The sequence below is a fragment of the Nyctibius grandis genome, chromosome 5 (genome assembly GCF_013368605.1).
Source record: "Nyctibius grandis isolate bNycGra1 chromosome 5, bNycGra1.pri, whole genome shotgun sequence".
In the NCBI taxonomy this organism is placed as follows: Eukaryota; Metazoa; Chordata; class Aves; order Nyctibiiformes; family Nyctibiidae; genus Nyctibius; species Nyctibius grandis.
Genome location: NC_090662.1, coordinates 65,295,787 through 65,311,108, shown reverse-complemented (window position 1 = coordinate 65,311,108; position 15,322 = coordinate 65,295,787). Strand labels below are relative to the sequence as shown.

Below are 15,322 nucleotides of genomic sequence, written 5' to 3'. Positions count from 1 at the left end.
CTCACGTCCCGTCACTGCCGCCCCTCCTCTGCCGGCGGCTGCGGCGGCCCAAGCCTGGTGCTGCTCCCGCTGCTCGGCCACACTGTTTATGGTCGCCCTACCCGTAACTTTTCGCTCCTCTTTGGTGCCCGGGTGTGCGGCGGGCCCCCACCGGAAGCGCCCGTTGCCATAGCAACCGCCTCCCCGGAAACATGCCGGGTGCCCCGGAAGCGGTCGGCGCGGGCCTCCCATGTGGAGATTGTCCTTATCGCTCCGGGACGCGGCCGCAGCGGCTGCGGCCCACGTAGCCTCGGCGTTAAACGTTAACGGCGTATTCATTAAAAAACTAACGAGGAAGCCGTGCTGGTTAAAGCCCTCCGCCGAAACGATTGGCCAAGCGCCCCTCGGCTCGGCCAATCAGCGCCGGCCACGCTCCGTCCGCAGGAAACCTCACATGGAAAGCCACGATTGGCGGCGATAGCTGCAGGCCCCTCCCTTCCAGGCTTCCCATTGGCTGTGTGTTTGGCGTGGTACGCTCCAATTGGCCAGCGGCAGAGCGGCTCCCCCCACCCTCCCGCGCCCCGGGTTGATAAGGCGGAGGGGGAGGGCTGTAGCCGTTCTAGCGGGCTCGGCGGCGGAGCGAGGCGACGGTTGTGGCCGGTGGCGGGCTGGGGAGCGCGGGGCAGGGTTGTCTGGGGCCGGTCTCTTCTGCGACCGCGGGCCACGTTGCCATGAAGTCGGTGTGGGGTCTCGCTCTGGCGTGTATGCTGCTGCTGGCCGGTGAGTGCTTGCGGGCTTCTAGAAGCTTCTGGCGGGTGGTGGTTGGAGGCGGGAGAGGAGTTGGGGTGTCGGTCAAAAGGGCCCCCCCCCCCCCCCGTCCTTCCCCCCCATTTATTGCTAGGGTGAGGGGGATGGAGGCCGACGACAAGCGAGGTGGGGCCCTTGGCATCTGGGGGGTGGGGGGACCCATCACTCTCTCCTGCCGCCGCTTTTCTCCGTGCGGGCGTATCGTGGGGAGGGGAAGGTGGTGCTAGGCCTTCTGCCTTGTACTCCCCGGGCTGCTGCTGGTGCCGCTCTCGAGGGAGGGGGGGGGGAGGGGGGCGGTACGTCCAACGCGGCTCATGCGCCGGCGGGGGCGGAGGGTGGTGGTGGGCGGGTGCGTTCTCTTCCCCCATCTCTGATGTCTCCGGTTGGGCTGAACTTTTCTTGGGGACGGGGGGCGGAGGGACAGAACTGAGACTAAAACCGTGGGGAGGGGTAAGCGGAGAACTTACGTGGTGAGTAGTGGGGACTGGGCTCAGATCGTTGCATCTCTTGTTTTCCCAGTATCGGTTAGAGCTGATGAGGTGGATGTGGATGGGACTGTGGAAGATGACTTGGGCAAAAGCAGAGAAGGGTCTCGAACAGATGATGAAGTTGTTCAGAGGTTAGTACCTGGGGTTCTGGGTGGGTTACTTCTGAAAGGTTAAGGCTTTGTCTTGCTTTTGAATAGTCAGTGAGAGCATCAGTAATGCCTGAAACCTCAGAAATGGGGCGGGGGGAACACCATTCAAAAGAGAGGTCTGGTTAGCTGGGAGAAATAAAATATTTCTGAAAAAGGCTGTTTCCTCCTAAATAGAAGTGAGCCTGAGAACTTGGATTCAGATATACTCAATTTTTTTTTTGTCTAATATTAGTAGTTGTATAAAAACCAATAAATTACTAGGCGTTTACTCTTATGTGTAGTAAATGGTGTTAGTTTAGAGCTTACTGGTGAAATAGTTCTGTGTCTATGGACTGTTTCATCTCCTATGAGGTATACCACATGCTGAGAATTATAGTGGTTTTAACATACCTGTATTCTTCCCTGAATTTCTTCTTAGGAAAAACGCCTTACTTGCAAGCATGGATTTTCACTAGAGTTTTAAATTAAGGTTATACAGTTGAGGATAGCTACTCTTGCAGATATTTCATTTGATCATGTAACTTTGGGGCTGTGTCAGTGATTAAGGATCTTACTGTTGTTCAAACTGGATTATTACTGCTGTTGCTAGACAATAAAATTAGCAATACTGTATGTGGACAAGACTACTTGACAGGTTTTCATTGTCCTACCAGAGAGGAAGAAGCTATCCAACTAGATGGCCTAAATGCATCCCAGATCAAAGAAATCAGAGAAAAATCTGAGAAGTTTGCATTTCAAGCAGAAGTGAACAGAATGATGAAACTTATTATCAATTCTTTATACAAAAATAAAGAGGTTAGTGCCTTTATCGGTAGAACATGTTAGAACTGTTTGTGTGTGTTCTGGAATTCCTTACTACTGGTTTCTGTTTCAGATTTTCCTGAGGGAACTTATTTCAAATGCTTCGGATGCTTTAGATAAGATACGGTTAATATCCTTAACTGATGAAAATGCTCTTGCTGGTAATGAGGAACTTACAGTGAAAATCAAGGTAAGAGAGGGGCTTTTTACAAGGACAAGTAGTGACAGGACGAGGGGGAATGGTTTTAAACTGAAAGAGGGTAGATTTAGATTAGATATTAGGAAGAAATTCTTTACTGTGAGGGTGGTGAGACACTGGAACAGGTTGTCCAGAGAAGTTGTGGCTGCCCCCTCCCTGGCAGTGTTCAAGGTCAGGCTGGATGGGGCTTTGAGCAACCTGGTCTAGAGGAAAGGTGTCCCTGCCCATGGCGGGGGGTTGGAACTAGATGATCTTTAAGGTCCCTTCCAACTGAAACCATTCTATGCATTGGTACAAAGCATTAGGTTCCATCATCTCTTAATGAGGAGCGGTGGGAGGAATGTGGGAAAAAAAGATAGTGTATCATCAAATATAAATTTTTGGCTTAATACTGATGCAAGTACAAACTAAGACCACATCAGAACTGTTGCAATTAACTTTATCAAAGACTACTCTTCTTTTAATGGTGAAAATATATTTCTGATTCTATAAAGAGTAACTGAAGTATTGAAATGCTTTGAAGGTAGGTCTTTCTCAGGTCTCTTGTTACAGCAAATTCAATTTATTGTAGCCAGCCATGTTTGACTTTTAATAGCTGCTACTGCACTTACCACTTTTCTGTGATAGTGGATTACATATTAAGATTCAAAGTGAAGTCAAACTGCATCTTTCTCTTCTTTTTTTTTCAGTGTGATAAAGAGAAGAATATGCTTCATGTTACAGATACGGGTATTGGCATGACAAAAGAGGAGTTAGTTAAAAACCTGGGTACCATTGCAAAGTCTGGTACAAGTGAATTCTTAAACAAGATGACTGAAATGCAGGACGATAGCCAGTCAACATCTGAGTTAATCGGCCAGTTTGGTGTTGGCTTTTATTCTGCTTTCTTAGTAGCAGACAGGGTTATTGTCACATCAAAACACAACAATGATACTCAACATATTTGGGAGTCAGATTCAAATGAATTCTCTGTGATTAATGACCCAAGAGGAAACACGTTAGGACGCGGCACAACCATAACGTAAGTATTAAGTTTCTCTGGGTTTAAAAGAAAAAAGTTGTGTGGGTACACTTTGCTCATTGGAATATGTGGGTGACTTTAGCATTGTGAGTCACACATTGTTTACTTCTTGTAATACAGTGTTTTTCAGTTTAACAGAAACATGCAAACTATTAACTGCATCCAAAATAAATGTATAGTGATCATGTAGTTCACATTCCATTAGATGAACTAAGAAAACCATGAGCAGCGTGAGAACTAACTGTTGGCAAGTAATTCCAGACAGTTCAGCCTCCTGCAGACTCATTCAGCTGCTCAACACAGTTGCGGCCCATTGAAACCTATACAGGGGCTGTAAAGCTTTCTCTTGGAAATTGACTGCTGTTTATATACCAGTGAGACTGGTCTGATGCAAATCTCAAACTAGAGGTAGTTTGACAATCCTATTTTCATTGCTTTCATGAGCAGATAAATTTATTGCATCTGGGTTTAGAGGACTTCTTCATGAAGAAGGCACTTAATATGAAAAGGTTCATATCAGTGCTCTAGTTCCAAGTAAAGCCAGTGAGAGTGCATTAAGGTCCTGATAAATATCAGTGTGGTTTGAGGTTTTGATTTAGACTTATGGATAAGTCTGCTCCAGTTCTTGAAAACTTACCCCTTCTCATTGAAGCAGTTTAGTAGAGATTGTATTTTTTAAGAGATATTTGCAGCTGATATAGAAGCTCACTTGCATAAATTTGAATCACGATAGCTGCAACAGTAGGAAAATGCATCTCCTCCTGTAAAACTATTTTAAAATGCTTGTCGAGCACTTTGATTGAACTTTCTTGATGGAACACTGGAACAGGCTGCCCAGAGAGGTTGTGGAGTCTCCTTCTCTGGAGACATTCAAAACCCGCCTGGACGCGTTCCTGTGTGATATGATCTAGGTAATCCTGCTCCGGCAGGGGGATTGGACTAGATGATCTTTCGAGGTCCCTTCCAATCCCTAACATTCTGTGATTCTGTGATTCTGTGATTCTGTGATTCTGTGATTCTGTGATTCTGTGATTCTGTGATTCTGTGATTCTGTGATTCTGTGATTCTGTGATTCTGTGATTCTGTGATTCTGTGATTCTGTGATTCTGTGATTCTGTGATTCTGTGATTCTGTGATTCTGTGATTCTTTTTATTTTCTTTAGCCTTGTCTTGAAGGAGGAAGCATCTGATTACCTTGAGCTGGATACTGTTAAAAATCTAGTAAAGAAATACTCACAGTTCATAAACTTCCCCATATACGTGTGGAGCAGCAAGGTAAGTATATTTAACTGAGCATTGCACAATATGAGCTTTGGTTGTGAAAAGTGTCTGGTCAGATCTTTCAGGAAGGATGGAGGGCCTCCTATAGAATTACTTGTTTAATTTCTAAAGTTTTTCCATTCCTGACTCTTCCAGCTAGTATTTTACTAGTTAGCTGCTTTCCAAAAGTTAGTGTGTTGCTAAAATGACAAACTTTCAAGGAACTTCGTTTTATTCTGACTCAGCTTTACCAAAGGAGCAAGACTGCTAATCACTAAGAAAGGTCTCTCTTCCACTGGCTGTATTTGGTAGCTGGAGGCTTTGGTAAGCTCTCAGGCAGGGCCATGGTTAGGTGTCCTTCTGAAAGCAGGGAAGCATCTTAACGTTTACGCCTGTTCTTCTGGTGTTTTCTTGGTGTACTGCTAACTTTAAGTCACCCAAGTCTCTGATTAGCATTACGTGTAAAGCTATGGAAAAACTTAAATTTTAGTACAGTGACCTCCTAGTGTATTGAAAGAAAGCATGTATTCATGAAAAAAGCAACTAAAAACCATAGCTACCTGGGCAGAAATGCCTGCAACAGGCAAATAGCACAAGTTAAACTAGTGCTCTGAGAGATTAAGCTGTTTGAGAGAATACTAGAAGATGCCTGGTAGGAAGCCAAACAGTTCAAGTCCCCACTTTAAATTGTCTCTTTAGACAGAGACTGTTGAAGAACCCATTGAAGAGGAGGAAGCAAAGGAGAAAGAAGAAACAGATGATGATGATGAAGCTGCAGTTGAAGAAGAAGAGGAAGAAAAGAAGCCAAAAACGAAGAAGGTAAGCTCTGTCAGACTTGTGGGTTTGTAACTCATGTCAGATAGTTCAGCAGTTTTCATAGGTGGTCTTCCAGAGGTGTCCTTCAGTAGTGTGTGTGTGCTTTCAAACAGCAATCCTGTTTAAGTGCATTTAGACATCTTCTGATGAAAGAAGATTGTAAATAAAACAGACTGGGTTGAAATCAGGCAAATGACTGACAATGGCCTTGTGAGGCAGTGGTTCAAGAAGTTACTTACGATTACTTGAGTGAACCATTTGAAATGGTAGTGGACTTCAGAAATGTGACACTGACTGGTTTAAATTGAGTATACTCTGCTGGAAAGCTTTTTTCAGAATGGCAGTAGAACAGAAATACTGATACTTGGTGACTAGGACATACTGTAGTGTAGACTTAGTGTAACACATGGGAACAAAACCTAATGTGTATACTTGAATGAGAATATTCAGGCTGTTGCATAATTTATTTTATAGATTAGAAAGAGCATGTATTTTTGCCATGCTATTTTATGACTTAGCCTCAGTGGAGTTTCTTTAACTGACTTAACCTGAAGCAAAGAATGAGCTGTTATACTATGGTGTTTACATATCTAGGTTGAAAAGACTGTCTGGGATTGGGAGCTCATGAATGACATAAAACCAATCTGGCAGAGACCATCTAAAGAAGTTGAAGAAGATGAATACAAAGCTTTCTACAAAACCTTTTCCAAGGTAAGCTCTGAGCCTCAAGATTGTTCCAAAGCCAGAAGGTTGCTATAGTATCTCTTGCTGCATAAACAAAACTCAGGAGAGGCTATTTCTGGAGAACTAATTAATTGCTGTCAGTAGATAGACTGAATTGCAGAGAGCCTGGGAGGTGTAGCATCTCTTTCAGGAGCCATTCTCTTTTCAGAGAGAAGGTACTGCCACCCAAGTGATGAGTGGCTTAGATTTGAGAAATGGTATGTTCCCCCTCATATGGTGCTTACTGATGTGTTTAGATGTTGACAGGGAAATTTTTATTTAGTCGGAGACTGGTGGTGCTTGTGTTGTACATGGTGGAAGAAAGAGGAGGATACAGCTTTCTAGGAACAACATTGTCTTTACATGTAAATACAGTGTAATGTATTACTTGAGAGTCTCTTACTGTGCTCTGATGATACTGTATTGGTTACTGTGCTACTGGTAACTTTCTGGTGGTTGGCTTGTTAAAAAAAAAAAACACAACCCTAGTAGGTCTCAAGGAGTGTTACTTCTATGTGAGTAACTCAGCTGAATCTGGAACTTCTGTTAGAATCTACTATGGAGACAAAGCATGGTTAGATAGTTTAATTGTAAAATAATTGTACTTATTTGGCAAACTCATGTTATTACTGAAAGTGTATTAACTCACCAATACTTTCCGCATGTCAATTAAAAGAATTCTCTCTTCGCAGGATCATGATGACCCAATGGCTTACATCCACTTCACTGCTGAAGGAGAAGTAACTTTCAAATCTATCTTGTTTGTTCCTAATTCTGCTCCACGTGGCCTGTTTGATGAATATGGATCGAAAAAAAGTGATTTCATTAAGGTAGGACAAACAAGTGTGTGGGTATGGATTCCTGTCTACAAAAAAAACTACAAACCATAACCTGATTGCTGTTTTCTCTTGTAATTCAGCTGTATGTTCGAAGAGTGTTCATCACTGATGACTTCCATGACATGATGCCCAAATATCTTAACTTTGTTAAGGGTGTTGTAAGTATTATAAATCCTACTTGCATTTGACTTCTTTTCCTTTAAATACTGTTAGCTGTACTTAAGAAGCTTCTTCCTCGATTAGGTGGATTCTGATGATCTTCCTTTGAATGTATCTCGTGAAACACTTCAGCAGCATAAATTGTTAAAGGTAAGGTAATTGATCTTAAATGCCTTCATTTTAATAGGGGACTTGTTCAAAACAAATACTTGACAGTAGCAAGATTTGGAAGGAAAATAGCTTGATTAATTTTACTTTATGTAAGAAATGTGAAATTAAAATTCAGGAAACCCAAGCATTGCTGTTTTCAGACTACCTCTGTTCACTTTAAATCGGGGACAGTAAGTGTCTTGAATCCATCCTTTGCAGTGGAGTTCAACTGAGGGTTCTTAAAGTGCTTATTGTTATAACCTGGTATTGCTGCTTTTTCAGGTGATCAGAAAAAAACTTGTTCGCAAAACTCTTGACATGATCAAGAAAATTGCAGAAGAGAAATACAATGACACATTCTGGAAAGAGTTTGGTACTAATGTAAAGCTTGGAGTTATTGAGGATCACTCCAATCGTACACGACTGGCTAAACTTCTTCGCTTCCAGTCTTCTCATCATGAAAGTAACCTTACAAGCCTTGACCAGTATGTGGAAAGAATGAAAGAGAAGCAAGACAAAATTTATTTCATGGCAGGTGCCAGCAGAAAGGAGGTATGTGAGCATGGAAGAAAGAGGGAAGGGGGAAAAAATTATGCCTCTGAGTTACAGTAACAAACATTGTGAACTGATTATTTGCTGTAAATGTGGAGACTACATGCTTATGTCACTACTGCAGTTTGATTTTTCTTTTTACCACTGTTTTTGACAAATAGTTGTACAGGTTTCAGTAGCTGCTGGTACCAATGCAATTAAACTGGAATCTGATCTGTCATCTTAGGCGGAGTCCTCACCATTTGTTGAACGCCTTCTGAAAAAGGGCTATGAAGTGATCTATCTGACTGAACCTGTAGATGAATACTGTATTCAGGCTCTGCCAGAGTTTGATGGCAAGAGGTTTCAGAATGTAGCAAAAGAAGGAGTTAAGTTTGAAGAAAGTGAAAAGTCTAAGGAGAGTCGGGAGGCCTTGGAGAAGGAATTTGAACCACTCTTAAATTGGATGAAAGACAAAGCTCTAAAAGACAAGGTAAAATGTTACACTAATGTAATGCTTATTTGTAGATGTTGTACTTGCTACAACACACCTTGCAGATTATTTGAGCCATAGACTTGACAGTAGCTTCTCTGTCTATGGATAAATAAACATTTATTTTAATACCTTTATTTCAGGAAGATAATGAGTTAGAATGTCATCTTAGAGCTTTCAGAAAATATTGAAGTGACCAAATGATAGGAAATTTCAGTATTTACTTTATTCCCTGTATAAGCTATTAGTTCTGTGAACCAACATTAAGGCTTTTTTTTTTTTCCCTACAGATTGAAAAAGCTGTGCTATCTCAACGTTTAACCCAGTCTCCTTGTGCTCTTGTGGCTAGTCAATATGGATGGTCTGGTAACATGGAAAGAATCATGAAGGCTCAAGCTTACCAGACTGGGAAGGATATATCTACAAAGTAAGCTTTCAGTTATATAGCAGCAGACATGAAACGTAGTTGATGGCCTCCCTTGCTTGGTGTGGGCACACCAAGTTTCCATCTGGATCAGATAATCCTTCAGATTCTACGGTCACTTACAACCAAGCTGCAGTCTCTGTTATAGTAACTTGAATGTTTATTTAGAGTTAAGCTAGTAGTAAAGTGGGGCTGGAGAAGGAATACACTTGTTACTGTGGCTGTAATTGGTATTCATGGGTGTAAAAGAGGTAGCTGGGTCCTGTACTAAAACTTAGTGATGTAACTTCTGTTCTTTTCAGTTACTATGCTAGCCAAAAGAAAACATTTGAAATTAACCCCAGGCATCCACTGATCAAGGACATGCTGAGGCGAGTCAAGGTAAACAAATAACAGCAGTGAACTATTGACTACTTGGCTGCATACAACCTAGTTAACAGTTCTGTCTGTTTTTCAATGTTCCTTCCACATTAGGAAAATGAAGATGACAAAACTGTTTCAGATCTTGCAGTGGTACTGTTTGAAACTGCAACTTTGAGATCAGGATATATGTTACCAGACACTAAGGAATATGGAGACAGAATAGAAAGGATGCTTCGTTTAAGTTTAAACATTGACCTGGATGCAAAGGTTAGTTTGGTTTTTTTTAACTTGAGGCTGATAATTGACCTATTGCTGCTTAGTCTTAAAAAGCAGATACTTGATAGACTTGGATAAAATGTATCCAGCTTCCTACATTTAGGTGGGCCATCAGGAGCTCAGTTCAAGTACCTGGGTGGGAAACTGATGAGTCTTTACTTCATGCTCATGTCTTCCCTTCCCCTCTTCTTTCCAGTTGCTTGAGATTCTGCTCTTTCACTGTGTTTCTCAAGTATTGTCCTGTCCTTAACTAATTGGTGGTTCTGTGGGAGTAAATTAGGGGCCACAGGCACATGTGCCCTTCTCATTAATAGAGAAAATCATAAGTGGGTATAAACAATATGGGTTCTCATAATGCTGTGCAAGAACTTCTGCTGGGTATCTTGCTGGAGGAGACATGATGTGTCAGTGCTAAACAGAACTTGCTTTCTCCTTCGGGTAGCTTGGGGCAAATGTTAGGAACTGATAGTAAATACTTCCATAGCCTGTGTTTAGCTAGTCCACAACTAGTAAACGTCCTCAGCAAATAAAGCAAATTGCTTGTGATCTTCGTACAGGTGGAGGAGGAACCTGAAGAGCCTGAAGATGCAGCTGAGGAGGCAGAGCAAGATGAAGAGGAGGTGGATGCTGATGCTGAAGACAGTGAAACACAGAAGGTAAGGTCTCACGACCTAGTTTTTAGTGTGAGGTTTTCCAAGCTTTTCTTGGAGGGGAAGGAAAAACTGCAGCACAAAGGACACTTCATTCCTTATCAAACTACATTGTAAGAAGAAAACACTAGATATGTTCAAAGCTGGAGCTAAATTAAGCTTAAGATGTTGTAATAGAGTGCTCTGTGGCAAGAAAATGGCAGTAAATCCTCAACAGTGAACTTAATGTTAGCTGTTGGATTTCCACAGCTTGTGGGCAATAACATCAAATTGGCAAGAGTATAGTTCCAAGTGCTTGCAACAGTACAGACTTGCAGCACCGCTACAGACAACAACACTACCTCTGAACAGCTAATTGTGCAAAGTCAGCCTTCACTTAGCTAATATCTGCAGTTCTAATGATGTCTTGATGGATATGCTGATCTCTTCCAATACTGCAGTTTCTTGATAGCATTAACTTTTAAAGTTATCATGATGTCCCAACTGGACCTGCTTTCTCAGGTTGCCTTTGGAAGAGTCCTGCAAGATTATATCTTGTGACTAGTGCAAATACATACCTTTTAGAGATGTACTTGCCTACTGTTAAATGTTGGGTTACCTAAGAATAAGTTTGAGGAATAATGATAGCTACTTAATTTTGATGCTATTACTGTTGTGTTTACACAGCAGTATAACCTGCAGTGACAGTAGTATGTTATAAAGGAGCAAAGTTATGTTCTATTTGCTGAATTAGCACACTTGCTGATTAAGGTTTCTGGCTAATGACTGGAAAGTGATGTGCTTCCTAGCTCTGCAGTCCAGTAGAATAGGGCTATTAACAGCACTAATACTGTGCCTGAAAGATAGCTGAGAAAGTAGTAAAGATGAAATGGTAGACTAGAACTACTGCTACTGTTAGAGCAAAATGAAAAATACTTATTTTAAGGCTTAACATGCCATCATTTGAACAGAAGTTTGACTTTAGTACCTCCTTTAAAAGTTGTATTGCTTCTGTCAGTGCCTTGGGAAGCATCAACAGTACTTAGGTTCAGTTCTTCTGGGACAGCTCTTTTAACCTTTTCCACTTTCAAAAAGCAAGATTCTTATTCTCTCTTTGTCTCCACAGGAATCCACAGATGTGAAAGATGAACTGTAAGCTGCACTCAACTACCGTCCTGCATTGGGGGGTTAAGAGGGAATGTGAATTAGATTGTTCTGGTTTTTTTCACTGTAAAATGTTGAGGGATGGTATGGGGTTTAAGGGTGAAGGAGGATTTTTTTTTAAGTTCACTTTTCTAAAAACATTCCTCATGAATGTAAATTTGTATTATTTAACTGACTTGGTGTAAAATCTTATCATGTACAAAATAAAATGTTTCCAAACACCACTAACTAAATTTTACATAGTAAGCTCATCTTGTGGGCTAGCACGAAGGAGCAAAGATTGTCTTGAGTGTTCAGGTCCTTTGCACAACAGGCGGTTTGTAGTCCTTGTGCCTTTTCACACTGGCACAGCTGCACTTAACTGTGTAGTGTATGCCTGTGGTGGGGTTTTGTGTTAACAAAGCTACTGTGCTGTTTAGCCAAAATCTACCTGGTATCTGAGAGCTGTATGGAACTTGCCAGTTGAAATAAGTATTTGAGAAGTTATGTATCTACTGACATCTTAAAGATGAGATGGGCTATTTAAAAATAGCATTGGAACTGAAGTGCTGCCAGCTTGTCCTGGACTGTATGTGACTTGACTCTGCTGTACAGGGTAGGCAGTGGTAGCTTTTACGCTGAGATGGGGGGGGGGGGCGTGCATTTCCTTTCACTGGAGTTCTGGAGAGCAACAACCACCACAAGTGGCTTGCTGCCTGTGAGCTTGTACCATCCTTCATGGTATTTGGTAACCCTGCCTTTAACTTGTGTGGCTACAGCAGTCCTGCTTTCTACAGTTTTTTTGAAGGTGGAAGCTGTTGTCTGTTACAGTTGTTCCTTAATGCTGCTGTTCTAAACTTTCTCACTCTTGTTCTATGTCTCTTTAGTATGGCAAAGCACTGTAAATAGTTAAATCTAACTCAAGCTAAATCTGTTGACATCAAATTATAATGTAGACAGGTTGAACCAGAGGCACCACTTTCTATTCATTATATTAGCTTTATGTGGTGTTTGGATGAAGCACTACATTTTCTCACTAGTGCCTCTACTTTGAAACATCTTTACAGGGCTGGTAGAAAGTGTTTATGCTGGAGGGTTTTTTTTGCGTTTGTGGCAGAAATGTGTAGTTAGTACTTCTATATAGTGACTCCACTTAAGTACCACTCTTCTGTTTTGTTAACAGAACTTTTGTGAAGTTTGAGTTTTGCAATCTGAAGTGAAATAAACTGTTTCTAGTTAGGTGAGGGCACTAAACACTGATCTGAAGAACTTGCTTTCCATTTACTTTTACTAGGCTTTTTCTATACTGCCCAAATACTGTTTCCATGCAATAAATACAAATGCTGTGGATCAGTGTGGTTATTGAGTTACAGTTCATACAGAGATGTTAGCTTTATTGAAATATGCTGTTTGAGACCTTCAAGGAACTTTTTTTGAGGGAGTCAGGGGCTGTTTTGGTTTTTGCTTACTGTAGAAGTATCTTAGATGCACTATAAGAGCCTTTGGTTACTAGAGCGTGCTGAGTGGTCTAACCCTAGAGCATACCTCAGCAGCTAGCACTATTGTCTTTAGTAGCAGTCCTTTGTTAGTAAGTTACTGAATAGGGCAGGTGCACCACTTCTTAAGGCACAGTCCTCTTAGTATGGCAGTGCAACTTTTATCTTCTGTGCTCTGTAGTAATCAAGCACTGCTGAGGTTTTGATTTAAACCTCCCCTCTAGTGATAAACTTCTGAGCATATCCTCAATACACACCGCCCTGTATCTCTTATTTGCTTGCCCAGCCTGAGCAGCAAATGTGGCTCAGGCCTACTCTGAGGTTGAGTGCTTCTGCAGCTAACAAAACAAAGAGGAGTATGGGTAAGCGTAGGGTTGCTTGCTACAGTATTCTTAATCTGTTAATTACTTGTAGACTTAAGCAGCCTTTGCTCTGTTATGTAGCTGAAGTTCTCAATGCCTTGATTGGTTTTAGGGTGACACACCTGCTTCAACTTCAGAAATAATAAAAGCACCCTGGAGAGTCATGCTTTTCTGCTGCTTCATCTTACCCAGCTGAGGGTATGGTGTGCAACATAAGTGTGGTCCAGCTGCTTTCTCTACCGTGGAGTGACAAGTGTTTGCTATTAATAAGCACAAAATGCAGTGTAAGCTTGCTTTTTTTTTTGGGCAGGGGGGGAGAGGTGGTGTCAGGTCTGTGAAGTGAAATAGTGCCAATGCTGGAGGATGCATCTCCCAGTCATACTGAGGCTATTTCTTTCAGTGCTGTAGTGATGCTGTTTCTGGGAGTGTCACCTCTGCTGTTAAAACCTGGTGTATTGTCAGCTTTGCTGTTCCTAAACAGGTGCAAATGAGAACAGTTCCCTCAGTGCTAGAAAAGGCTGAGATAAAACAGATGCTCCCTGTTGCTCAGTTTCTGTTAGCAGGATACATTTAGAAATCAAAGCCAAATTAGTAGTAACTTCCCTCTGCAGCCTTTAGATCTGAAAAGACTTTAGAAAACAGGGAGAAATGCATCTTTCATGTCAGAAATCAACAACATAGTAACAGAGGTGCTACTCTTTAAGTGTAAGTAACAGGGTAAGGGTTGGTGAGTCCTGGCTCTTTAAAGGGATAACTGAGACAGTGCTGCTCCTGCCCTCCTTAGAACAGGAACAAAATACTGCTGAACTGCCCCATCTTTGTCCCTTCAATAAACTTTTATCTTATGCTGAGGTGGAAGGCTGTCTGTCTATCTCAGCTTTATTAGGTACAGTGAAGGAAAAAGTAGTTTCACCAGACCTGGACCTAGTAAGATGTTCTCATTGATTGATTTCATTTGGGCTTAACATCTGAGATTTACTTGAGGCCTTTTTGTGCTGTTATCATTGATAAAGGTGTCTGAGATTGAGAGTGTGTGATACTAAGTACAGGCTGCAGCTTCAACATCCACAAGGGCACACCAGCACAGGAGAGGATCTCATCCCACCTCAGCTGCTTTTCTAGATCAGCCAATAGCTGCAAAGCTGTGTGAGAGCAGAGACTCATCACACACACAGAGGAACTATAAACCTTTCTTCCTAGGGAAACCAATTCCAACTTACGTAAGCATATGTAATGGTTTCACAGCTGTAAACAAATGTAAAAGTAACACTTTAGTGATCATTTCTGAATCCCTCTGCTATTACAGGAGCTCCAAGTATTTTACCAGCAGGAATTAGGGAGCTTTTTGTTTCCTTAATGGGTCATCTGTCAGATTGTGTTTTTCTTTCCCAAGTTAAATCCGAGTGAGATTTGAGGATGGAGTCTGTGCCTGGTCTGGGTACGTTTCTTGAGGGAACGCAATCCCCAGCCTTCATGAGCTCTGCTGCATACCATTCAGAAATGGTTGTCGTACTATCTATCTTTGTAGGATGTTGACTCTCTATCTTCTCAAGTTCCTGGTACAAGACTTTTGTGGCAATCCTATTTCAGGACTGAAAGGTAAACCTCCACTTGTTACTTCAGAGTTTTGCATGTTTACAAATATCAAAATCAGCTGTAAACAGAAGATGCCCCAATGGACTACACACGTACCCAACTTCAGTGTAATCTGTACCCACTTGCCCCATTTAAACTAAAACAACCAAGTTGTAAGATCCTCCCCAGCCTTACAGTGGACCAAAGCAGATTCCCCATTAGCAAGACAGACAGAAAGCCAACGTAACTGTTACAGCAGTTGGCCAGCATTAGGAGTCCAGTGCAAGGAGTGCTGCAATAAGGAATCTTTCTTCCTTGTATGTACCATCACTTACTGTATCATGTTCTGGGTTATGTCCAGTAGCACCGAGATAAAGTTTAAAAAGGGGGGAAATGCCAATGGGTAAGTGGGTGCTACTACAGATGAACAGCTAAGTTTATTAAGGCTGATGAGTAGCCCCAAAAGCTTGACTTTTCAATATGCTAAACTTCCTATACTTGTTAATCAGCTTAAAAGCTTCAAATTCCATCAGACTTGCCAATGTGAGTTTACATCTTTTATTCTGAAGGACACTTACACTGCAATCAAGATTAAGAAATCATCAGCGTTTTGGTGCACAAACGAGTGGACTCGTTAAC

General features: G+C 41.8%; 1 protein-coding gene across 1 annotated transcript; it reads left to right on the top strand.

Moving 5' to 3' along the window:
* Positions 1–585: 585 nt before the first annotated feature.
* Positions 586–11,504, top strand: HSP90B1 (heat shock protein 90 beta family member 1). The gene is made up of 18 exons (XM_068401245.1): positions 586–759; positions 1,306–1,405; positions 2,077–2,218; positions 2,298–2,414; positions 3,113–3,444; positions 4,608–4,719; positions 5,404–5,523; positions 6,115–6,231; positions 6,936–7,073; positions 7,163–7,240; positions 7,326–7,391; positions 7,674–7,943; positions 8,170–8,415; positions 8,706–8,842; positions 9,142–9,220; positions 9,314–9,469; positions 10,036–10,134; positions 11,234–11,504. Exons 1-18 carry the CDS (start codon positions 711–713, stop codon positions 11,261–11,263), a joined length of 2,388 nt encoding a protein of 795 aa, XP_068257346.1. The 5' UTR covers positions 586–710; the 3' UTR covers positions 11,264–11,504.
* The last annotated feature ends 3,818 nt before the right edge of the window (positions 11,505–15,322 follow it).

What these genes read in the sequence shown, in the direction of transcription:
- HSP90B1 (XM_068401245.1), top strand. Translation starts at nt 711, where the DNA reads ATGAAGTCGGTGTGGGGTCTCGCTCTGGCGTGTATGCTGCTGCTGGCC. An exon ending in TATACGTGTGGAGCAGCAAG is followed by an intron (nt 4,720 to 5,403) that starts GTAAGTATATTT and finishes TTGTCTCTTTAG; the next exon opens with ACAGAGACTGTTGAAGAACC. An exon ending in AAAAAAGTGATTTCATTAAG is followed by an intron (nt 7,074 to 7,162) that starts GTAGGACAAACA and finishes CTTGTAATTCAG; the next exon opens with CTGTATGTTCGAAGAGTGTT.